At 36.5% G+C, this 27,683-nt stretch overlaps 1 protein-coding gene across 1 annotated transcript in view; it reads right to left on the reverse strand.

Annotated features, from left to right (window-relative positions):
* Nucleotides 1-27,683, reverse strand: part of CAMKMT (calmodulin-lysine N-methyltransferase) — a 435,068-nt gene that overhangs the window by 394,397 nt on the left and 12,988 nt on the right. The window contains exon 3 of the mRNA XM_011935893.1: nt 11,322-11,386. Coding sequence (XP_011791283.1) covers nt 11,322-11,386 — 65 coding nt within the window. The remainder of the gene's footprint in view (nt 1-11,321; nt 11,387-27,683) is intronic.

The following is a 27,683-nucleotide window of genomic DNA, read 5'->3' on the forward strand; positions in this document are numbered from 1 at the left end:
TTTTTGAGACGGAGTCTTGCTCTGTCACCCAGGCTGGAGTGCAGTGGCCGGATCTCAGATCACTGCAAGCTCCGCCTCCCGGGTTCACGCCATTCTCCCGCCTCAGCCTCCCGAGTACCTGGGACTACAGGCGCCCACCACCTCGCCCGGCTAGTTTTTCGTATTTTTTTTTGAGTAGAGACGGGGTTTCACCGTTAGCCAGGATAGTCTCAATCTCCTGACCTCGTGATCCGCCCGTCTCGGCCTCCCAAAGTGCTGGGATTACAGGCTTGAGCCACCGCGCCCAGCCTCATTTAAATAGCTTTGATAAATAAAATGACTAATGAGAACTGGCTCATCTTAAGTAGATAACTAAATATACAAAGTTTAACATCTTAAAAGCTTCCAAATATACAATATGCATCAGAGGTTGCAAATTTGAATGTGCTTGGGTAGAGTGGTGAGTGCCAAGACAAAATAAAGACCCTGCTCATTCCAGATAATAATTACCATGTAAGCTTAGACTCAGGCCACTAGATCTCTAAAAGAAACTGAAAAATAGACATTTTAATGTGAATATTTCTGATTTTTAAATCCTGGTTGTGATTTTTTAAAAATTATTGTATTACCTAAATAAAATATGTATGTGTTCTAAACTCAGTTTCTATTAGTTTATAGCGCTTGTGGTATATGTCATCTAAAATTGAAACTTAGATTTACCTCTCCGTTATATAGAATATATTAATATATCAAATATAAATACACTTGTGTAGAATGAACAGATTTGTTTGGGTATGACTTGGGATTCAAATGAATCAATGCATACTTACTGAATACCACTCAGGTCAGGCTTTGTGAAAGGTACTATGCTGGGAAAGGGGGTATAAATGAATATAAATAATTAAGCTTCGAATCTTTCTCTTTCCTTGTCTTCTAAACATACACATATAAATTATCATCCAAATCAGAGCACTTTTGGTAGTGAAAGTAGGCATTGTTAATAATTATGATAAGAACAACTGCGACCATGTCAGGCAAACAAGGCTGTATAGTCACCCTAACTAAAAGAACTTGGTCTGTTTCTGTCTCTTCTTCCTCCAGTCTGCCTACCCCAGGCTCACCTCCTACAAGAAAAATCCTACCTTGACAGACTTCTTCCTCAGTTCTATCATGAAAAAATCAGAAGGAAAGGGGATAAAATGGAAGACAAGAATTTTCTTATGATGGATACAAGAGTTAGAATTGTTTTCTTAGTATTTTTTTTCTTGATTCTTTGTATTTAAGAGGAGTAGAACCAGCAGCAATGTGAGATGGCAGTAGATGAGAGAGGGAAAAAGGAAATGGTAACAAATCTGTGGGAAATAAAAGAAAGATCAAAGAGGGCAATAAGAATCAATGCCCCCTCCCCCAACAAATTTCTTGTTATACTAATTTCTCTGTTAAAGAAATTCAGAGGATAGGCACAAGCAGAGAAGAACTTGTGGTTTTTATCCCACACATATCATTTCTTACTTGTATCTAATGGCAGTCCAGTCAATCCCCACTAAATTCTGATTAAGTTGCCAAATATTAAAATAAAAACAAAGTCCAGGATTAACCAAAATATTATTTGTCTGTGTTTGACTTTCACACAATTAAAAACAATACTTTTTTGTAGAAAGTCAATCAGAAATTAAGTGATACAGAAGTCTGATCTTCAACACCCTGGAAGGGCAAAAGCTTAAGACAAACTATGAATTTACCATCCACAGCAAAGACTACACCTGATCCAGCATACTAGGACAAGCATTTTGTGAGCATGTGGCATATCTATAATTACATAAAACATGCACCTTTTCAATCTCATACACACAGAATGACTGGAAAGTTCTCCTTATTCCTTCCTGCAAACTGTTCCCACCTCCCAGAATATACTGAAAATATTCAGGGCTGAGTGGAGAGTAAAAGCTTAGAGAAAAGAATATGTTTTTAACATGGAGTATATACACACAAACACTAAATTCATTCAATCATCAAATATTTTGTTCTTATCAAGCATTGACAAGAGTAGTGCAATATACGCAGTTCATATAAATGTACAAATATAACAATTCTCCGTGGAAAGGCTATCCACAATCTAAACAACTTGGTTAAAATCAAGAATATCCTTTTAGTTGAGCTCTTTGTGTGATTTACGTTTATGTAAGCACTTTTAAAATATATAGCCATAAGTTTGAGATGTACCTTAGAGAAGGGGTTATGTTAAAACATAACTTGTTATTACCATTGCATTACCATTACAAAAATCAGCACTTCTCAAAAAAAGAAAAGAAAAAAGAAAGAAACTGAAGTAAAACAAAGTCCGCATTTGGTTTAAGACTATTAAAAGAAAAACGCATTCTTTCTCCCCTCTCCACGCTCCCCAAATCCCTCCTCCATTAGATTGTCAACTACCTTGCAGAAACCCTGGAGAGCCCATTTTTCCTTGGCCTTTAATCAGTCTCCTCTGAGACACAATCTGCTGCACAGAATTCCATTTGCCAAAGTTATTTTCTAGCCTTTCAAGTTACCACTTTCAGTTTCAATTCCTATCACAAACTTTCAAATTTCATTTCTCTCCATTTTGGAGAAATGTAGCCTTTAAGAAATAAAGTAGAATAGTTAAATTCCTGTGCCACCACCTACTAAATCTTTAAGCAAATTACCTTGTTCTGGATATCAGTTTCCTCACCCCTTGGAAAGTCGTTAAGATTATTAAACGGGACAGTACTTACTGACAAATACTGCAAAGGATGCAAAAGTAATGGTAGCTATTTAAAAGACAGACAAAGGAAAACTACTCAGTATTTTTGCTTAGGGGAAAAATAAAAAGACTTTGTTGGCATATTTTGTGCTAAAACTTGGAAGTGCCTATATTAGGAACATCCCTTTAGATATTTAAAGGAGGGAGAAACTAGCAGGTTTATGACAAAGACATGGACTACCTCTCTATATTATTGCACTGATGAAGGCATATGAATCTACAAAGGATTATAGGGTTTATTTCAGTCAGTTCCCACGATAGCACCAAGTTCTACTGTCAAAGAACCATTCCAATTCTGCGGTTTCTTATTTCAAATAGAAATTTTTAAAATACATTAAAAAGAGACTTCTTGTTCCTTCTCTGATAATTGATAACAAATGTGTAGGGCTCTGTTTATGAATTAGGGGCATGCTTACCCAATTTTGAGCCAAAAGAAAAAACTGTCCTGACAAGTGTGGAACTAAGAAGTTGGAGACACATGGCTAGGGAAACTACCATCTAGCAACCAAAGCCGACCTCCAGAAATTCTAACACAGACTAAGAATCAAAGACTACATGTACATTATGATGCTAAAGAGGGACTAAGAATCCAGTGCCGTGCTGCATAACATCAGCGCTCCACTGGCTTTCAGGTCCACTATAATCCTAGGGCTGCTGACCATTACCCATGTGTTCTAACCACATAATGCATTGATGACCTTAGGTATTTATTTTCTAACACAACTTATAAATGTTCTAGGCCCAAAGCTCAATATTCTGCCACTGACTGACTTTAACCTCTTTGTACTTTCCCAACCTAAAAAAGGGCTAAAATGATTTGATCCCTGATTTCTTATCTCATATGTGTAATAGGGGACTAATAACATTAACATCTAACACGCTGTGAGCTCCTTCAAGAAAAGTATTATTTTAAAACAAAATATTGTATACTTTTTCTTTTTTTTTTGAGATGGAGTCTTGCTCTGTCACCCAGGCTGAAGGGCAGTGGTGCAATCTCAGCTCACTGCAACCTCCGCCTTCTGGGTTCAAGTGATTCTCCTGCCTCAGCCACCCAAGTAGCTGGGACTACAGGCACATGCCACCATGCCCAGCTAATTTTTGTTATTTTTAGTAGGAATGGGGTTTCACCATGTCGGCCAGGATGGTCTCGATCTCCTGACCTTGTGATCCGCCCACCTTGGCCTCCCAAAGTGCTGGGATTGCAGGCATGAGCCACTGTGCCCAGTCAATATTGTATACTTTTTCACTGGTAAAATGAATTGCTCCTTTTTTTCACAATGCTGTCCTAAGCAATTTGAGATTTTATCATAGCTTTCAGTCAAAAAAAAAAAAAATACTCAGTTTGGAAATTAAAGAGCAGTTTTTCAAATGAAAATAGCATTTTTTTTTCCAGTTGTAAAAGGAATATACGCCAATCCCCCCCAGGTTCAAGTGATTCTCTCTGCCTCAGCCTTCCCAGTAGCTGGGATTACAGGCACCTGCCACCACACCCGGCTAATTTTTGTAATTTTTAGTAGAGACGGGGTTTCGCCATGGTTTTTTCTTTGTTTGTTTTTTGACACATTGTAATTTGCAATTCCAGCTACTCAGGAGGCCGAGGCAGGAGAATTGCTTGAACCCGGGAGGCAATTGCTTGAACCCAGGAGGCAGAGGTTGCAGTGAGCTGAGATCATGCCACTGCACTCCAGCCTGGGCAACAAGGCGAGACAATGTGTCAAAAAACAAACAAAAAACCATGGCAAAACCCCATCCCTACTAAAAATTACAAAAATTAGCCGGGCGTGGTGGCAGGTGCCTGTAATCCCAGCTACTGGGAAGGCTGAGGCAGACAGAATCGCTTGAACCTGGGAGGGATTGGCATGTATTCCTTTTATAACTGGAAAAAAATAATGCTATTTTCATTTGAAAAACTACTCTTTAACTTCCAAACTGAGTACAAAGCCTGGCTAATTTTTGCATTTTTCGTAGAGACGGGGTTTCACTATGTTGGCCAGGCTGGTCTCGAACTCCTGGCCTCAAGTGATCCACCCACCTTGGCCTCCCAAAGTTCTGGGATTACAGGTGTGAGCCACTGTGCCCCTCCTGGTTTCATTTTTTTTTTTTTCTTTTTTTAGAAGGGGAATTATTTGTTGAAAGATATGGATATTTAAAATTATGAAATATACAATCAGACTGCCTCTGGAAAAACAGAATTATTTTACCTCCCCCCCACCAATAGTGTATGAGAATACCCAGTTCCCTACAATGTACTGGTTACTGCTTAACTTCTTTCATCTTCACCAACCTGATAAGCAAAAATTATCTCACTTTTAAAATTCACTCCCTCAATTCCTAGTAAAATTACCACTTCATGTACTTATAGAACATTGCTATTTCTTTTGTGAAATACGTCTTCTTAATTTTTTGGCTATGTTTTTCTCTATCTTACAGGTTTTCAGATTGACTTTTTGTTATAGATTTTTGACAGCTCTTTACAAAATAAAGAAAATACATCTTCATGTGAATATATGTCATAAATAATAATTGCCAGTGTGTAATTTGTATTTCAACTTTTTTGATGCTGTTTTTTGAATAAAGGGGCTTTAAATCTTAATTTAGTCAATCTATTAATCTTTACATTCATGGTGTTTGACTCACACCTAGAAGGACCTTCTTGATTTCAATATATTAAAATTATTCATCTGAAATATCTAAGAGTGTTATGATTTTTAATTAAATACTTAACCCATATTAAATTTATTTTGGCATATAGTATATAGGAGGGAGTCAGCTTTATTAGTTTCCTAAATTCCTAGGCAATAGTCCCAATACTATTTATTGAAGAATCCATCCTTTCCTCTCTTACTGAAATTGTATCTTCATCATACGTTAAGTCACATATATTTAGGTCTTTGTGAACCCTTTATTCTAAACCATTGATTTATATGTGTATTTCTGCAATAATGCCACGCTATTTTAATTATGTAGCTTTACACTGTTTTCACATAACAAAATAATGTACGATATTAAAGCAGAATGGCACACATCAAAAACATCTTCTATCTTGTATTATTTTCCGATAACAAAGGTACTGAAAAAACTCAAGAATGAGACAGATGATATTATTACTAACCATAAAAAATACAAATATTATTTACAGTTTACTTTGTACTTTCACATTATCTAATATTATGTTCACCTCACTATAAAGTAGTTATTGTTTCCCATTCAATTTTACATAAGGAGTTAAGACTTGTACAAAGACTTGTCTACAATTACATAGCTAATAACCAGCAGAGCTAAAACCTGAACTTCATACCCCATGTACCTTCCATAACCACTCTAAATTAAAAACAGAGCAATGACCCATAAAAACCCAACTTTTTCATTTTTTAATCAAACTACTTTACTGTGTACATGTATATATCTGTATATAAATATAGACATACAATGCATATATGTACAGATATATAATGCATATGTATACACATATACTACATAGGTGCATTATATATCTGCATATGTACATGTATACACATATACTACATATATGTATATATGCATATGTATACACATATACTACATATATGCATTATATATCTACATATACATATATACATACATATGCACTACATATACAGACATCTTTATTTGAATAAGAATAACATTCAAAAATCCAAGCTGACACTCTTGAAGCTTTGATAATTTCACCAACATTCCAAACCCTAACTTTATAACGTAACAACAATGAAACAGAAAAACTAAAAACATAGACCGTATTTCCAAATAAACTATTACCTTTGGTTTCCTGAATACAAGTAAAAAGTGAAAACATATAATTTTTTTCCTCTAGAAAAACCAGAAAGATAAATATTTGATTTTCTTTTTTTACAGAAAAAGTCTTGCTATATTGCCCAGGCTTGCCTCAAATTCTTGGGCTCAAGCAATCACCCAGCCTTAGCCTTCTGAGTAGCTGGGACTACAGGAACATACCACCACACCTCATCTGGCTTTTATTTTAATGAGTCTCTCTTTCAATAATAACTGATACTACCCAAAAAGAGATCAGTTTTAGATACATCACAAACAGACAAACAGATCCTGCTATCAGACGACTAGGAAGCAAAGTCTATAGCTGTGTGCATTAAAAATCCTGGTCAGGCCAGGCACAGTGGGTCATGCCTGTAATCCCAGAAGTTTGGGTAAATCACCTGGGGTCAGGAGTTGGAGACCAGCCTGGCCAACATGGTGAAACTCCGTCTCTACAAAAAATACAAAAATTAGCTGGACATGGTGGCAGGCACCTGTAATCCCAGCTACTTGGGAGGCTGAGGCAGGAGAATCACTTGAACCTGGGAGGCAGAGGTTGCAGTAAGCCGTGAATGCACCATTGCACTCCAGCCTGGGGGACAAGAGCAAAATTCCATTTCAAAAAAAAAAAAAAATCCAGTCAGTCTTAGAATTCACTGGGGAAAAAAAAAAATCACCATTGTCACATGTGGAGTATATATGGCAGAGGGTCTACAAATGCCTCCAGGAGATAAAGCAACACCAACTACTACAGGGTCCTGCCATGGAGCTCAACCAGGAAAAAAAAACTTTTTCAAAGAATAGTAGAGAAATTTTACCAATACATCCCCCAGACTTAAGCTGCAACAATTGCCAGGAATCCTGTTTCACAATGATAATTACTGAAATGATATAACTACTGACCTCCTATCCTTTATAGGATTATATACATTATATTGTACATAGTTTATAATAAATTATATGAAGTACCAACATTTCTGTTCATACTACTAAATGAAGGATGATGTGCTAAAAATGTTCAAATGAATCTATTACAGACCCAAGCACAAGATGAGATGTTATAAACAACAAATAGTTATATTAGATACTATGATATCCAAATTTGGATCAAGTAAGCACTGTGGAGAATTACATTTGTAAAAATTCCTTCCAGTAGTGGAAAGAAATGACTTTGGAGAAAAGGAAAATGATTTTGGAAGAGACAGCATGGCGTGGCTTCTTTGACTAGAGGTCAGAGGACTAGCTAGAAAGGAGCCCGTCCCCACAGAAAAAGCAGAAGCAAGAAATCTGCTACAAATGCTTATAGAGCACTCCCTTGTTATCCAAGGTATCCCAGCGACATATCAAAGGAAACACAGAAGCAGCCAGTACCTCATCTGAGGTGAAAGATGTCATCCTCTACTTTTCCCTAGGTAGCTTGCCAGCATGTCTTTCCAGGCACAATGAATCAATAGTAGATACAACCTCCTGACCAAGAAGCTTTGATATCTCAAAAGAAAGCAGGTTCTCAAATAGTAGACACCAAAGAATGAAATATACATACCTATTCCTAGTTAAAGATAAGCACTTTCAAAATGGTTTGTTTTCCACCATAGTAAATATAAATACATAAAAAGAAGGTTGGGGTCATATATCACACAGCAATAAATCAATACGCAGAAGTGATTCATTCTGTACGAGATTCCTCTTAATTTCTTCCCACAACATTCGAAGAAATTCAAGCAATGAAAAGTTACCTCAAAAATATAAATTCACTTTGCAATTCATACATTTACAATCACAAAACTTCTAAACAAAAAAAGTAAGTACAAAAAAATATCTTTTCTAATAGGAAATAAGCTATCTAGAGGTTTCATTTATTTTCCAAAATTCAAGAGATTTTTCCACGTCTTTTCACTTAGAGCATAAACCAATTCAGAAGGTAAGACTGATATTTTCATCTTTGAAAATTTACAATGAATACAACCATTCCCTGATTTTCAAAATGAATTTAAAATTGAAATTAATGGTTCTACTAAACCATGACCATATCGTTTTTACTTTATCTACACATATCAGGTTTTTGTGACTAGAAAATGTTTTAATTAAGCTGTTTTTTCTATTACTAGGAAGCATTATTAACCTAGAAACAAATTCCTAAAATAAATAGATAATTCCATCTATTGGTTCTCTCATCTATTAGAAACTTTTTTCCTCATTCTAATTGTCCTTTAATGTACTACCATGGTGATGATTTCCAGACTGATACTCTTGTATGGAACTTTGGCTCTCTATCAAAAGTACTTCTTTATTTAAAGCTAGAAGTAGAAAAATTAAACTGTTATTTTAAAAAATTAAAAAATCAGCCAGGAAAAATCTATTTTTTTGTATTCTTGAATTACTGAATACATTAGATTATAAATAAATCAAATAGAAATATTTATACACATCTTCATATGTCGACATGGTAAAAGCTTAGGGTTATTATTTGAGATATTTATCCTAATTATATTGGGCTATGACAAAGAATTATGATTGTGGCGCCCTCTGCTGGGTTTTCTAGTCACAAACTCAATATCACTATTGGCATAATAAAATCAAATTTTTGAGGCATCAAGTGAAAAATCACTTTTTCAGTCCATGGTTACTTTACGTCCAAGATTATGTAAAAGTCATAATCAATATTTACTTTATTGGAACAGGACTTTACAAATTTATAATTAAATGAAACATTTATATAGATTTTTCTGTTAAAATAAAGAGTAAACATAAAACGTACACAAAACAACATATTTTAATAGGTCTTATTTTTGTTACCACTTCTATCATTTAACAATATATTCAGGTTTTTAAGACAATATTTATAATGAGGCATTTTAATAAACAGCTATTTTGCTAATTTTATCTAATTTTTCTGCCTTGTTAGTTCAATTAAAATAGTATAAAACAGAATAACCCTAATAATATTATCTTCTGTATTAGAAAAAAAACAAAAGAGGTTATATAGGTACTCATCGCCACTAACAATTAATAGCTTCCATTTATTGAATATCAACTCTGAGCCATGCAGTATGTTATGTACTTTCTTTATAATATAGCCAGTCCTAAGAGATGAAAACAGTTGAGGTTCATAGAGATGACACAAATTGCTCAAGATGAATTTCAAAGCCAGAAGTCAAATGCAGGTGGGTATCATTCCAAAGTCTTAAACTTTTCTACCAAATAACAGACAATAATAAAAAAACACCCTCAATATGCAACCTTTCCGTTTGTTCATGCAACAACAACATGGGGTATGGAACAAGTTGACGGGAAAAAATGTTAGAGAAGGATAAGACAGTTATTCATGCCTAAAATAATAATCGATGCCTTTAGGAAATTATTTTTATCTTACATAATGCTACCAGCTAGGGGCCCTATTTCATACTGAGTCAACCGGGAACAATACTTGACTTTTACATTACTGAATCAAAAACTCCACATTTAACATTCTAGAATCATTTTCTGAAATTACGTATGTGTAAGCCCGACTTAATGATATTTAACATTACCCCAGAACTAAAAGAGTACGTATCCTCAACCATCACTGGTATGCTTTGCCCAGTCCTTGCCCAGACCTAATAAAAATATGAGATATGCCCAAGTGGGAAAGAATTCACTAAGTGCCAACATGGAGAAACTAAAAGGCATTCTGGTTCAAGTTGGTGTTTGGAAAATTAAAAAAAAGAAAGAAAGAAAGAAACTAAAAGGCACATCTGTCACTATCTATGAAAAAGAAACCTATATTATTTTAGGTATTTAGGATAATTTAAGGACATTTATAGATTCCTTAGTGAATCACAAGTATTTTTCTATAAAATCAAAAGCTTATCATAATGTGGACATAAGAACAAAAGTACTTTTGAGTATTACTGAACATAATTCTACGCAAATCTATTCATTTGATAAAGCTGCATTGTTAAGCCAAAGACACTACCCTAAATTCAGACAATAGTTAACTTTTCTGAAATTTTCTTTGAGAAAAAGAGTATAAGTACTATTTTCACATTTAAAATGGTCATATTTCATTGACAATTCACTATCTTAAGAGAAAAGTCCTATGCAAAAAACATTAAAAGTCCATAGCTCCTATGATGGTATGCTGTTTAACTCAGTGACATAAAAGTATTCTTGGCTGATTTCTTTCATCACATGAAATTAATTACAAGAATTATAAGAAATATTTAAGTGATTTTCTCAGTGGACAAATCTATCACCACTTAATCAGAAGCTTCGATGAAAAGGCAATATATTCTATAATATTGTAATACTGCGTCAAACAAAAGCACTCTGGTATTAATGTATAGTAGCATCAAGAAAAATATGTTCTAGGTTTATTCTACAGTGAAAGTAAAGAAGCAAGAAATGGCAAAGAAATCACCCAAAACAAAGCAAAGAAAGAAGAAACAGCCCCACTATTGAATTAACTGAGGTCAAAATCTAAACAAAAATAAAAAGGACAGTACTTCAGTGTCCAGTGTCCTTTCTGACCTACATTCTCTCTCTCTCTCTCTCTCTCTCTCTCTCTCACACACACACACACACCTGCAAAGTGTAAAAACTGCAGTATACCGTTTTTGTCGGTGTACCTTATAAAAGGCTTATTTTGCAGCTGAAGACAGTAACACTTTCTATTATATATATATGCATACATTTAGTGAGTATAATAAATATTAGTGAGAAGAAAACATCAACTATAAATTCACTTTGTAAAACACTAAATATATTTCTATAGAGTAAATGTATAACTTACAAACATTTCCTGTATTGTCAAAGCTGGTAAGGACATCTTCAACATTCAAGGATCCGCTATTATGCCTAGAAAGAAGTAAAGCGTTTGCTTTAATGACTCTGAAAAGTTAACATTTTTAGTTTTCAAAAAAGCTGAGACTGAGACTGTATATTATGATACAACCGATAGCAATAAATTATTCCATGCTATATTTTAAGAATATTTTCTGCCCACTAGAGGGAGAAGGAAAAGAAATAACAGTATGGTCCTCAGAATATTTAACATAAAGACTTTTTAAATGATAAATCTACATCTTAAAGTACTAACAAATAATATTTACTTGTTGTGTTTTCATTATATAAAGGGAAGTTCTTAACCTTTTTAAAGCCAAAAAACCCACACAGTATAGAGAATCTTCAAGTTGAAAAATCATCACCTTCCAGAACCACACTCAACAATACATAAATTTACTCTATAACAGCGCAAAAAATTCAGAACTTCAGTCACAAAGAACCAGCCAATCTTCAGGTCTGCTGTTCCATCTACAGGCAGTTATGAATGTCAGTGAGCAAAGTTTTTGTATCTTTTACCCACTAATCTGAATTCTAACACCTTTAATTCTAATCCCTCTTCACTTAACTCTTTTAAATATTTGACTTGACATTGATATTTTATTAATACCTATGAAAAATACTCTTTGTTATATACAAATAGACTCAATTGTGCAATAGGTCATAGAGTTTGAGTTTCTCAGGGAAAAAACAAATCAGCGCTAACCCATCTACAATCCTCTACATTCTCTCCCATATAATTTACAGCTGGAGTTCTTTAGAATGTTATAAAAGTTTATAATAACCATTGATAATTTATAAACATTTACTTCAACATTCACTTTGTCATTTACAATTTGTCATAAATGATATATAGAATTATGGACTGAAGTGTGCCTCCTACTTCCCCCAAATTCTTATGCCGAAGCCCTAACCCTGGTACCTCAAAAGGTGACTATATTTAGAGATAGGACTTTTAAAGGTAATTTAGTTAAAATAGGGTCATTAGGGTGGGCCCTAAAGCAATGTGACTGGTTTCTTTATAAGAGGGGGTATTGGGAATCTCACTCCCATCCCCTACAGCAGCAGCTACAGCAAGACCCAACCAAGGAGAGTCTGAGCTCAGACATGCCTAGCCCTGCCCCTACCTGATGGTCCTTCCCTACCTACCCTGGTAGCTGAAGGCAAAGGGCATATACTCTTGGGAGGTCTAGGGCCCCACCCACCGCCACTTCCTCTCCATACTACTACAGTTGATGTTCTCTGGAAAGCGCCACCTCCCAGCAGGAGGCCAACCGGCACAAAAACAGAGCATTAACCACCAAAGCTAAGAACCCTCACAGACTCCATTGTACTCCCCTGCCCTGCCACCTCCACCAGAACAGGTGCTGGTATTCACAGCTAAGAGACCCATAGACAGTTCACATCACAAGACTCTGTGCAGACAACCCCCAGTACCAGCCTAGGGCCAGGTAGACTCACTGGGTAACTAGAACCCAGGAGAGACAACAATCACAGAAGTTCTGCTCATAGGAAGGAAGCCACATCCATAGGAAAAAGGGGAGAGAGTACTACATCAAGGGAACACCCAGCGGGACAAAAGAATCTGAACAACAGCCTTCAGCCCTAGACCTTCCCTCTGACAGAGCCTACCCAAATGAGAAGGAACCAGAAAAACAACCCTGTTAACGTGACTAAACAAGGCTCATTAACACTCCCAAAAAATCACACTAGTTCACCAGCAATGGATCCAGACCAAGAAGAAATCCCTGATTTACCTGAAAAAGAATTCAGGAAGTTAGTTATTAAACTAATCAGGAAGGCACCAGAGAAAGGCAAAGCCTAATGCAAGCAAATCCAAAAGAAAAATATAAGAAGTGAAGGGAGAAATATTCAAGGAAATAGATAGCATAAAGAAAAAACAGTCAAAACATCAGGAAACCTCAGACACACTTTTAGAAATGTGAAATGCTCTGGAAAGTCTCAGCAATAGAATTGAATAAGTAGAAGAAAGAAATTCCGAGCTCAAAAACAAGATCTTAGAATTAACCCAATCCAACAAAGACAAACAGAAAAAGAATAAGAAAATATGAACAAAGCCTCCAAGAAGTCTGAGATTATGTTAAATGACCAAACTGAAGAATAAAATAATCGGTGTTCCTGAGGCAAAAGCTTGGAAAACATATTTGGGGGAATAATCAAGGAAAATTTCCCCAGTCTTGCTAGAGACCTAGACATCCAACTACAAGAAGGTCAAGCTCTGGGAAATTCATCACAAAAGGATCATCACCTAGGCACATTGCCATCAGATTATCCAAAGTTAAGATGGAGGAAAGAATCTTAACAGCTGTGAGACAAAAGCACCAGGTAACCTATAAAGAAAACCCTATCAGATCAACAGCAGATTTATCAGCAGAAACCCTACAATGTGGAAGGGACTGAGGCCCTATCTTCAGCCTCCTCAAACAAAACAATTATCAGTCAAGAATTTTGTATCCAGTGAAACTAGGCATCATATATGTAGGTATCATATATGAAGGAAATTACAGCCTTTTTCAGACAAATACTGAGAGAATTTGCCATTACCAACCCACCACCACAAGAACTGCTAAAAAGAGCTCTAAATCTTGAAACAAATCCTGGAAACACATCAAAGTAGAACCTCTTTAAAGCATAAATCACATATGACCTATAAAACAAAAATACAAGTGAAAAAGCAAAAACAAAAAAAAACAAAGTACTCAGGCAACAAAGAGTACAACAAATGCAAGGGTACCTCACATTTCAATACTAACAATGAATGTAAACGGCCTAAATACTCCATTTAAAAGACGCAGAACCACAAAATAGATAAGAACTCACCAACGAACTACCTGCTGCCTTCAGGAGACTCATCTAACACATAAGAACTCATACTTAACTTAAAGGGGTGGAAAAAGGCATTTCATGCAAATGGATACCAAAAACTAGCAGGAGTAGCTATTCTTATATCAGACAAAATAAACCTTAAAGCAACAGCAGTTAAAAGAGACAAAGAAGGATATTATATAATGGTAAAAGGCCTTGTCCAACAAGAAACTATCACAATCCTAAACATATATGTACCTAACACTGGAGCTCCCAAATTTATAAAACAATTACTAATGCCAAAGAAATGAGATAGACAGCAACACAATAATAGTAGGGGACTTCAATACTCCACTGATAGCACTAGACAGGTCATCAAGACAGAAAGTCAACAAAGAAACAATAGATTTAAACTATACCTTGGAATAAATGGACTTAACAGATATATACAGAACATTTCGTGCAACAACTGCAGAATAAACAATTTATGCAACAGCACATGGAACTTTCTCCAAGACAGACCAAATGATAGTCCATAAAACGAGCCTCAATATATTTAAGAAAACTGGAATTATATCAAACGCTCTCTCAGACCACAGTGGAATAAAACTGGAAATCAACTCCAAAAGGGACCTTCAAAACCGTGCAAATACATGAAAATTAAATAACCTGCTCCTAAATGAGCACTGGGTCAAAAATGAAATCAAGATGAAAATTTAAAAATTATTCAAACTGAATGACAATAATGACACAACCTATCAAAATCTCTGGGATACAGCAAAGGCGATGTTAAGAGGAAAGTTCATAGCCCTAAATGCCTACACCAAAAAGACTGAAAGAGCACAAACTGACATTCTAAGGTCACACCTCAAGGAACTAGAGAAACAAGAATAAACCAAACCCAAACACAGCAGAAGAAAGAAAATAACCAAGATCAGAGCAGAACTAAATGAAATTGAAACAACAACTACAAAATACAAAAGACAAATGAAACAAAAAGCTGGTTCTTTGAAAAGATAAATAAAATTGATAGACCATTAGCAAGATTAACCAAGAAGAAAAGAAAGAAAATCCAAATAACCTCACTAGGAAACAGGAGATATTGCAACTGACACCACTAAAATAGAAAAGATCATTCAAGGTTACTACATTTATGCACACAAAGTAGAAAACCTAGAAGAGACTGATAAATTCCTAGAAAAATATAACTCTCCTAGCTTAAATCAGGAAAAATTAGACACCCTGAGGCACCCAGCTAGCCCAGTCAGTAAAGCATGAGAATTAGATACCCTGAACAGACCAATAACAAGCAGCGAGATTGAAATGGTAATTTTTGGGGCCGGGCGCGGTGGCTCAAGCCTGTAATCCCAGCACTTTGGGAGGCCGAGACGGGTGGATCACGAGGTCAGGAGATCGAGACCATCCTGGCTAACACGGTGAAACCCCGTCTCTACTAAAAAATACAAAAAAAAAAAAACTAGCCGGGCGAGGTGGCGGGCGCCTGTAGTCCCAGCTACTCGGGAGGCTGAGGCAGGAGAATGGCGTAAACCCGGGAGGCGGAGCTTGCAGTGAGCTGAGATCCGGCCACTGTACTCCAGCCCGGGCGACAGAGCGAGACTCTGTCTCAAAAAAAAAAAAAAAAAAGAAATGGTAATTTTTAAATTACCAACAAAAAAAAAGTCCAGGACCAGATGCATTCACAGCAGAATTCTACCAGACATTCAAAGAAGAATTGGTACCAATCCTTTTGACACGATTCCACAAGATAAAGAAAGAAGAGACCCTCCCTAATTCATTCTATGAAGCCAGCATCACTCTAATACCAAAACCAGGGACAGACATAACCAAAAAAGAAAACTACAGACTGATATCCTTGATGAACACAGATGTTAAAATCCTTAACAAAATACCAGTTAACCGAATCCAACAACATATCAAAAAGATAATCCACCATGATCAAGTGGGTTTCATACCAGGAATGCAGGGATGCCTTAACATATGTAAGTCAATAAATGTGATATACCACATAGACAGAATTAAAAACAAAAATCACATGATCATCTCAATAGATGCCAAAAAAGCATTTGACAAAATCCAGCATCCCTTTATGATTAAAACTCTCAGCAAAATTGGCATACAAGGGACATTCCTTAACATAATAAAAGCCATCTATGACAAACCCACAGCCAACATAATACTGAATGGGGAAAAGCTGAAAGCAGTCCCTCTGAGAACAGGAACAAGATAAGGATGCCCACTTTTACCACTCCTCTTCAACATAAGTCCTAGCCAGAGCGATCACAAGAGAAAGAAATAAAGGGCATCCAAATCAGTAAAGACGAAGTCAAATTGTCACTGTTTGCTGATGATATGATGATTTACCTTGAAAACCCTAAAGACTCCTCCAGCAAGCTCCTAGAACTGATACAAAAATTCAGCAAAGTTTCCAAATACAAGATTAATGTACACAAATCAGTAGTTCTTCTATACACCAACAGAGACCAAGTGGAGAATCAAATCAAGAACTCAACCCTTTTTACAATAGCTGCAAAAAAATAAAAATAAAATACTTAGGAATATACCTAACCAAGGAGTCAAAAGACCTCTATGAGGAAAACTACAAAACACAGCTGAAAGAAATCACAGATGACACAAAAAATTAGAAACACATCCCATGTTCATGGACGGGTAGAATCAATATGGTGAAAATGACCATACTGCCAAAAGCAATCTACAAATTCAATTCAATCCCCATCAAAATACCACCATCATTCTTTACAGAATTAGAAAAAACAATTCTAAAATTTATATGGAACCAAAAAAGAGCCTGCATAGCCAAAGCAAGACTAAGCAAAAAAAACAAATCTGGAGGCATCACACTACCTGATTTCAAACTACACTATAAAGCCACAGTTACTAAAACTGTGTGGTACTGGTATAAAAATAAGCACATAGACCACTGGAACAGAATAGAGAACCCAGAAATAAATCCAAACACTTACAGTCAATTGATCTTTGACAAAGTAAACAAAACATAAAGTGGGGGAAAGGACACCCTTTTCAACAAATGGTGCTGGGATAATTGGCTGGCCATATGCAGAGAATGAAACTGGATCCTCATCTCACCTTATACAAAATCACCTTAGGATGGATTGAGGACTTACATCTAAGACCTAAAACTATAAAAATTCTAGAAGATAACATTAGAAAAACCCTTCCAGACATTGACTTAGGCAAGGATTTCATGACCAAGAACCCAAAAGCAACTGCAAAAAACAAAACAAAACAAACAAACAAACAAAGACAAAGAGCTGAGACCTAATTAAACTAAGGAGGTTTTGCACAGCAAAAGCAACAGTCAGCAGAGTAAACAGACAACTCAGAGAGTGGAAGAAAATCTTCACATTCTAAACATCTGACAAAGGCCCAATATTCAGAATCTACAACAAACTCAAACAAATCAGTAAGAAAAAAACAAACAATCCCATCAAAAAGTGGACTAAGGACATGAATAGACAATTCTCAAAAGAAGGTAGACAAATGGCCAACAAATATATGAAAAAATGCTCAACGTCACTAGTGATCAGGGAAAAGCAAATCGAAAGCACAATGTGATACCACCTTACTCCTGCAAGAATGGCCATAATTAAAAAGTCAAAAAACAACAGATACTGGCATGGATGCTATGATCAGGGAACACCTCTACATTGCTGGTGGGAATGTAAACTGGTACAACCACTACGGAAACAGTGTGGAGATTCCTTAAAGAAGTAAAAGTAGAACTACCATTTGATCCAGCAATCCCACTGCTGGGTATCTACCCAGAGGAAAATAAGTCATTATTCGAAAAAGACACTTGCATGTTTATAGAAGCACAATTCACAACTGCAAAATCATGGAACCAACCCAAATGTCCATCAATCAACGAGTGGGCAAAGAAACTGCGGTATATATATATATACAATGGAATACTATAAAGAGGAATGAATTAGGAGCATTTGCAGTGACCTGGATGGGACTGGAGACTATTATTTTAAATGAAGTAACTCAGGAATGGAAAACCAAACATCATATATTCTCACTGGTATATGGGAGCTAAGCTATGAGGACATACAGGCATAAGAATGATACAATGGACTTTGGGGACTTGCAGGGAAGACTGGGAGGGGGGCGAGGGATAAACAAATATGGTACACTGTATACTGCTCGGCTGATGGGTGAACCAAAATCTCACAAAACACCACAAAAGAACTTATTCATGTAACCAAATACCACCTGTATCCCAATAATTTATGGAAAAAAATTAAAATTAAAATTAAAAATTTTTTAAAGGGGTCAGGTGTGGTGGCGCATGCCTGTAATCCCAGCACTTTGGGAGGCCGAGGCAGGCGGATCATGAAGTCAGGAGTTTGAGACCAGCTTGGCCAATATGGTGAAACCCCATCTCTAATAAAAATACAAAAATTAGCTGGGTGTGGTGGCGTGCGCCTGTAGTCCCAGCCTCTCGGAAGGCTGAGGCAGGAGAATTGCTTAAATCTGGGAGGTAAAGGATCGAGTGAGCCGAGATCACACCACTGCACTCCAGCCTGGGCAACAGAGGGAGATTCTGTCTCAAAAAGTAAAAATAAAATAAAATAAAATAAATTATCAACTGAAAAAAAAGAGGAGGTAGGACACAGAGAGACAACAGGGTCGTGCACGCACAGAGGAATGGCCTCTGAAAAGGCAATGTGAGGGCGGTCATCTGCAAGCCAAGGGAAGAGGCCTCAGAAGAAACCAAACCTGCCAACACCTTTATCTCAGACTTCTAGCTCCCAAAGCTGCAAGAAACTAAATTTCTGTCATTTAAGCCCCCCAGTATGTGGTGTTTTGTTTTGGCAGCCCAGCAAACTAAAACATAGTAAGAGAATACATGTACATTGTATTACCCTTTCCATAAAAATAGAGCTTTTCTTTATTTCTACCACAGAGGCCAAGTTCTTTGACAGGGTGATTAAATGAGATGAAAAAGTTATTTGCAATCTGACTGACCAAATAAGCACTAGGCCCCAAAGTATCATAATCTAAAAAAACAAGGTCACCAATCACAAATAAAACAATCATAATAACTTAATAATTCTTTGTCTTCTCTGGGCCTATAAGATTCTAGGTATAGATGAGGTTATTTACACTAACATGGAAAACAATAGTAAATACTGAGATAAGATGAAAAGGAGCAAAATATTTAACTTCCAAAATGCAAGATGACTCATGCCTATAATCCCAGCACTTTAGGAGGTCGAGGCGGGTAGAATCACCTAACGTCAGGAGTTCGAGACCAGCCTGGCCAACATAGTGAAACTTCATCTCCACTAAAAATACAAAAATTAGCCGGGTGTAGTGGCAGGCACCTGTAATCCCAGCTATTCAGGGGGCTGAGGCAGGAGAATCGCTTGAACCCGGGAGGCAGAGGTTGCTGTGAGCCGAGATCGTGCCATTGTACTCCAGCCTGGGTGACAAGAGAGAAACTCTATCTCAAAAAAGAGATGAAACTATTAAAATTATCAACAATACAGTACAGAAATTTAAAAAAAAGTTTTAATACAAAAGCAATATATGGTTCCTTCAAGAAAAAAAGTGCTCATAATCCTAACATGGAGAGATAACATTAGAATTTTGGTATGCAGCCTTCAAATCTTATTCTATGTTCACATATTCCTTTTATTAAAGAACTGAAAGCACTCGTCCATATTGTTTTGCAATTTGTTATTCACCAATTATAAACAGTTTTATTATATTATGTATTATAAACAGTTTCCCACATCATTAAGTAATATCCCATAACATGATTTTAATGGCTGCCAAGTTCAATGGATGTCTGCACCATAATTTATTGAACCAGAACTTTATGTTAGATTTTAAGATTGCGCCCAATTTTGTGCTATTGTGCACATTGCTGCAGTGAACATTCTTGTGGAAAACAGTAAATCTATTTCTGATTGTTTACTTAAGATAAATTGCTAAAAGGGGAATTGTTTATGGCCTAATTTTAATAAGAATATTCTCTTCCTCTTGCATCTCTCTCTCTCTCTCTCTCTCTCTCAAATATCAGGATGAAATAAATATTTGTAATTAAATCTGAAACAAGTATAAATAACATGCACATATTTTGTAATAATGGTAAATTTTTTTATATTTCTAAAAAACAAACTGAGATAATAAAAGTGAAGTACATGTTTTAAAAGTTAAAAACACTATTCATAATAAAAAATTTGACTTCCAGACTTATCACTGAAGCAAAGCTTGTCATTCTTGAAAGCATTATTTCTTTTTTGAGACGGAGTCTTGCACTGTCGCCTGGGGAGGAGTGCAATGGTGCAATCTCAGTTCACTGCAACCTCTGCCTCCTGCCTCAGCCTCCCAAGTAGCTGGGATTACAGGTGTCTGCCACCACAACTGGCTAATTTTTGTATTTTTAGTAGAGACGGGTTTTCACTATGTTGGCCAGGCTGCTCTCAAACTCCTGACCTCGTGATCCACCTGCCTCAGCCTCCCAAAGTGCTGGGATTACAGGCATTAGCCACTGCTCCCAGCCAAAAGCATTATTTCTCAAAGCAAAGAAACAGAAAGTTTACCCTATGACCTTTTTAAGGGGGTAGGCAGTGGAGAAACAGTAAACCTCATCCTATACCTCTAAGATACTTATAAAAATAAAATCAATTATCCATGAAATTATCAGGGTTTAAAAACCCTAGAAGATGGCATCTTATGAAAGAATAATGTTAATAATCACTATTTTCAATACTATAAGAAGTTAGTTCTCCTTATATGAAAACTGCTATCAATGTAGTATGACAAAGATTCAGTTTGGTTACTTCAAGTTCCCTTTCATTTGTTCCAAACTTAAGGACTGTTCCTTTTCACTAAGTCATCTATTTTATTCAAGCATCAACGCTATAAGCTCTTGTCTAGTCTTAGTTTTTCAGCTATTTACCTAGGTCCTGTCTGATCTCTGTGGTTTGATAGTAATGCCTATAACGAAAGAAACTTCTCAAACTTAAATCCTTAAAAACTTCAGTCTTAGCATTATACTTGTAATTAATGTTATGTGACAATGACAATTTTTTGCCAACATATTCAGAGTATAAAAAGTTCACTATCTTTGTCCTAAAGGTCAAAGCTTTATCCCAAACCATTACCAATGGCCAGATTCTTCTCCCCAGGGCCTAAAAATTTTTTTCACAAGCACTTAAAGCTATCCTAGAACTGAGGAACTTTGAGTTTCTTCCTAAAAATGGCCTGCTGAGTAAGGATTGAGGAACAAGTCACTGGGGCAGATAATTATTTGAAGAGGGAAAAAGAAAAGCTGCTAGAGGAAAAGTCTGAAGCCTAAATGTGTCAAGAGGGTGAAACTAGAGGTTAAAAGCAAGCCATCGCTAGATATGACATTAAAATTATAGATAACAAATGAAAAAATAGATATGTTAGACTTCATCAAAATTAAAAATTTTGTGCATCAAAAGATACTACATATCAAGAAAGTGAAAAGAAAATGCACAGGCTAGGAGAAAACATTTGCAAATATCACATGTATGATAGGGTCTAATATCCAGAATATATAAAAATAACTCGGACAATAAAAAGAGACAGCTCAATTAAAAACAGATAAAGACAGGAGTGCAAAAGTCCCATTGGAAAGAAAATAAAAAATTAAAAAGAAAAAAAAAACAAGCAAAGAACTTGAATAGGCATTTCTCAAAAAAAAACAAATGGCCAATGAGCACATGAAAAGATGTTCAACATCATTAGACAACAGAGAAATGCGTATCAAAACCACAGACAGATATCACTTCATATCCACTATGAGGGTTATAATTTTTTTAAAAGAGAAGAAAAATTAACAAGTGCTTCACTGATAAGCATAGGGAGAAACTAAAACACTCATACATTCCTAGAATATAAAATCGTACAGCGCTATGAAAAATAGTTGGCTATTCCTCAAAAAGTTAAACATAGAGTTACCATATGACCCAGCAATTCCACTCCTAGGTACATACCCAAGAGAATTAAAAGCATATGTTCACACAAAAACTTGTACATGCATATTCATAGTGTTATTACTCATAATAGCCAAAAAGTTGAAACAATCCAAATGTTCATCAACTGATGAAAAAATAAACAAAATACATTAGCTATACAGTGGGATATTAGCCATAAAAAAGGAATGAGGCACTGATATGTGGTACAATATGGCTGAATCTTAAATTTAAAAATACTATGCTCAGTGAAAGAAGACAGACATAAAGGGCCACATACTGTAGGATTCCATTTACCTAAAGTGTCCAGAACAGACGATACATAGAGTCAGAAAGTCAATTACTGTTGCCAGAGACTAGGGGAAGGAGGAGAATGGGGAGTTATAGCGAATATATATGGGGTTTCTTTTCAGGGTAATGAAAAAGGTCTGGAATAGTGATGAAGGCCGTACAACATTGTAAATATACTTAAAACCACTGAATTTCATACTTTAAAATGATGAAAATAGTAAATTTTGTTATGTAAATTGTACTGTGAGTAAAAGAAAATTGATCCAAAAATACAAAGTAAGCCAGAGAGTGGAATGCGTCGTAAAAGGCTGCAGAAGAACAAAGAGGAGAGGTTTTCAGAAGGTTTGAAAAACTTAATTCTAGGCTGGGTACAGTGGCTTACGCTTGTAATCCCAGCACTTTGGGAGGTCGAGGGGGTTGGATCACAAGGTCAAGAGATTGAGACCATCCTGGCCAATATGGTGAAACCCCATCTCTACTAAAAATACAAAAATTAGCTGGGCATGGTGACGTGCACCTGTAGTCCCAGCTACTCAGGAGGCTGAGGCAAGAAAATTGCTTGAAGTTGGGAGGCGGAGGTTGCAGTGAGCCAAGATCATGCCACTGCGCTCCAGCCTGGTGACAGAGTGAGACTCTGTCTCAAAATAAACAAACAAATAAACTTAATTCTAGATGCTTTGGAGTTCTTTCAAAAATAAGTGGTTAAAAATTAAAAATTTTAAAAATAAATAGCTAAAGAGATGTTTTCCAGTCTTATATCTACGAGTTGTAGGAAATTAGTAGATGGTTTCTACATGTACTATACTGGAATTTGGAAAATGTTTAAGGGAACATTTCAATGTACTGAAACAGTATATTTATATGTAAGCACACTACGTAAAAAAATTGTGATGAAATTTAAAACAAATTAGAAAACTAAGTTATAATAGCCCATATCTATGATTTAAGATCCATAAAAATGTGACACAATGGAATTCACAGTTTTCTGGAAAGTATGGATCATATTTTACAGGTCCTAAAAAACGCTGTTTTATTACTAATGCTCACCTCTGTTGTTAATATCACTACTAACATTAAAACTATGCTTTTAAATATAGATGCAGTATTCATATTTGTCTCAGATGCCAGCCTTGCCAAGCTCTATATAGGCACCTAGGTTATACCACACATACAAAAATAATATGCCACACATCTAATTCATAAGCAAACCATCTAATCACTAGTTTTTATTTACTGAAGATTCACAAGCTACGTAACTAAAATAATGAGGTGAGGGTTTGGTCTTTTTCTTTCTCTAGAAATGGAAGGTATGATCTTGGTGTAGTGCATTTGTTATAATAGAAAGATGCAACACAGTCAAAGACAAAGTCATTCTTGACTTTTTGACCATTCTAAGTTCCCAGGACAAGCCATAAGTCAAGAGTTCTAGCCTTCTAATTCAGCAATTACCATAACAACAGCAGTCTTATTCAAACAAAGGAGGACAGTTCAGGCCTCTCAGCTTTTTCTATACCTAAGACATGCAGACACTTATAAATGAATAACTTATATGGTTCTTATAACTTATATGGTTCTTATATGGTTCTTATATGGCACTTATATGGTTCCATATATAATGGAAGTAATTTAAAGCTTCCAGAATATGCAAACTCCTGCTGTGCTGAAATTAAGTTGGAATATGGGAGATAGGAACAATTTCTTGTGTTTACACAGCAAGCTTTATACAATAGATTACAGTTTATGAGACAGGGAAAAGGAAATTTTAATTAAAGAATTTTAGTATAAACATCTCCTGGTATCTCTTCGTTTATATACTTGCATCCATCTAATAACAAGAGCCTCTTCTACAAAGTTCTAAGAAATAAAGTACCAAACGCCAGGCATAGTGGCTCATGCCTGTAATCCCACCACTTTAGGAGGTCAGGGCAGGCAGATCCCTTGACCCCAGCAGTTTGAGACCAGCCTGGGCAACACAGAAAAACTCCATCTCTACAAAATATACAAAACTTAGCTGGGCATGGTGGCATGTAACTGTAGTCCTAGCTACTTGGGAGACTAAGGCAGAAGGATTGCTTGAGCCTGGGAGGTCAAGAGTTCAGTGAGCTATGATCACGCCACTGCACGCCAGCCTGGGCAATACAGTGAGACCATCTCAAAAAAGAGAAAGAAAGAAAGTACCAGAAAGGCAAGAATATTTTGTCAAGAAACAAAATCCAGGAGTCATACCATGGATTTTCATTTTAAAACTCTCAACACTTAATTTGAAACAAAGAGTTGACCATCCACAGGTAGACAAAGACGACAACAAACCTTGGGAATTTTGTAATCTAACTTTTAAATTGTTCAAACCTTAGTTTCAGATGAAAAGTCAGTAAGGGAAAATTATTCCTTCATTTTAAGTATCATCATATAAGGCTAACAGAAAATAATGGTCAAAGTTTTTATTAAGGCCGCTGCTTACATAAACAAGATACAAGTAGGTATTTTGAATTCACAAATACCTAGGTATTAACCCTCTTGGGGGTATTCATTTCAACTCTAATAAAACTTTAAGGAGACAGAAATTAATGGGTAGCAATAGTTTAAGATAGACAAAACTAATAAGTATTGATAACAAGTGCTGATCACCCTGTGTGTGTTATCTCTGTTAAGCTGTGGCAGGTGATCTCAGGCGGTAAGAACTGAGAAAGTGAAAATGGGGTTTACAATTATGATAACATCCCCAGTGTCTTTTTTTGTTGTTGTTGTTGTTTTGAGACAGAGTCTCACTCTGTCACCCAGGCTGGAGTTCAGTGGCACAATCTCATCTGACTGCAACCTCCACTCCCAGGTTCAAGCAATTCTCATGTGTTAGCCACCGAGTAACTGGGATTACAGGCATGAACCATCATGCCTAGCTAATTTTTTGTGTGTTTTTAGTAGAGACAGGGTTTCAGCAGGTTGGCCAGGCTGGTCTCAAACTCCTAGGCTCAAGTGATCCACCCTTCTCAGCCTCCCAAAAGTGCTGAAACTACAGGCATGAGCCACTGTGCCCAGCCCAACATCTCCAATGCTTAGCCCCTTAATAGAACCTGGAGTAGGCTGGGCATGGTGGCTCACACCTGTAATTCCAGCACTTTGGGAAGTCAAGGCAGGTGGATCACTTGATTTCAGGAGTTCAAAACCAGCCTGGCCAAGATGGTAAAACTCTATCTCTACTAAAAATACAAAAAAATTAGCCAGGTGTGGTGGCACACACCTGTAATTCCAGCTACTCAGGAGGCTGAGGCAGAAGAGTCACTTGAACCCCGGAGGTAAAGGCTGCAGTGAGCTGAGAATGGGCCACTGCACTCCAACCTGGGTGACAGGTTGAGACTCCTTCTAAAAGAAAAAAGAAAAAAAAAAAAACAAGAACCTGGAGCAGATCCACCATATATTATACATTGATAATCATTTCTCCAGTTAAAGATTGCAATGGCCTTCTCAGTCGCCTCTGATGATTCTGTCTTGCTCTTTCTCACCCTGTGTATTTTCTAGTACCTTTGCCATCATCTGGGCATCCCCTTCTCCCAGAACTTTCAAGTACTTCCAGATCCAGGTTTTTTTAAATCATTTCCAAAAATCACTCCTATCTCTAAACTTCTACTAAGTGTGAGTATTCCACTCATTTTAAACGTAGTTATGCACAGCCTGGTGAGAGTTCTTAGACTGGATAGCTAACTTTCCTTATTTAATTAATTTTATTATTTAACTTCTATCTATTTCAGCTCCTTGAGCATAGTATTGTATATTTATATTTCTTTCTGTTTATATATATATACACATATATATATGGTGCTATTAAATATTTATTGGTTTGAATTTAACACTATTCATCACTTTTTTTCAATCATCATTACTGCTGATTAAATAAACTTAAAAAATACAGAAGAAGATGACAGTACTCCACTTCATTTCAAAACTACTTCGAAACCACTGCTTTGGGCTATCGCAAGTAATATTAAAAAAAAAAGAAACCTTGGCCAGGCATGGTGGCTCAAGCCTGTAATCCCTAAAGGGGTCTTGCTCTGTCACCCAAACTGGAGTGCAGCAGCATGATCATGGCTCACTGCAGCCTTGAAATCCTGGGCTCTAAGGATTCTCCTGCCTCAGCCTCCTCAGTACCTGGGACTACAAGCACATACCACCACTCCTGGCTAATTTTTAAAATTTTTTGTACAGACAGGGTCTCCCTATGTTGCCAAGGCTAATCTTGAACTCCTGGCCTCAATTGATCCTCTTGCTTCGGCCTCCCAAAGTACTGTTATTTTTGCACTAATGTGGACAGATACTAACTAGTTTGAAGAAAAAAAAAAATCTTGGCAGCCAATGAAGCCAAAATTTTAGCTCAGTCACCATCTTTTTTCCAATTCAATGTCATATTTATATAGACATACATTTATTCTTTCAAAAATGAATATATCACAAGAAGATACATCACAAAGAACACTGCTGTTGGAGAGGAGTCCCAGTTTACTCTATAGCCTGGGCTCTAGATAGTACTACATGAGGATCATCTCCACAAGTGGATAACCATGACTTGCTTTGCAAGATCTCAAGAAGAGACTATTCCACATTCTCACTGGCTAATCCTTACCAGGGCCTTCAAGATGTCAGGAAATTATTCTTGCTACAATTTATACTTATTGTCTCTTTTCACCAGTGGATGTAGAAGATAAGTTTTAGAACTTTACACCTCAAGACCCCTACTGGATCACTCTGTCCTTCCTTGTCTTTAATTTCCTTCTAACTGTTTAATCATTTCCATTCCTGCTTCACAAAGTTATTGTAAGGATCACTTGAAATGGAATATATCAAAGCACCTAGCTCTATATCTGACACAGATTAAGCATATACCTTTATTTCCTAACCAAGGACAAAACTGATTATCTCCATCAAAATGCAAAGCAGGGCCAGGCGTGGTGGCTCATGCCTGTAATCCCAGCACTTTGGGAGGCCGAGGCGGGCAGATCATGAGGTCAGGAAATCAAGACTATCCTGGCTAACACGGTGAAATCGCGTCTTTACTAAAAATACAAAAAAAAAACTTAGTCGGGTGTGGTGTTGGTAGCCTGTAGTCCCAGCTACTAAGGAGGCTGAGGCAGGGGAACGGTGTGAACCTGGGAAGCAGAGCCTGCAGTGAGCCGAGATCGTGCCACTGC

The sequence above is a fragment of the Colobus angolensis genome, unplaced genomic scaffold (genome assembly GCF_000951035.1).
Source record: "Colobus angolensis palliatus isolate OR3802 unplaced genomic scaffold, Cang.pa_1.0 Scaffold15, whole genome shotgun sequence".
In the NCBI taxonomy this organism is placed as follows: Eukaryota; Metazoa; Chordata; class Mammalia; order Primates; family Cercopithecidae; genus Colobus; species Colobus angolensis.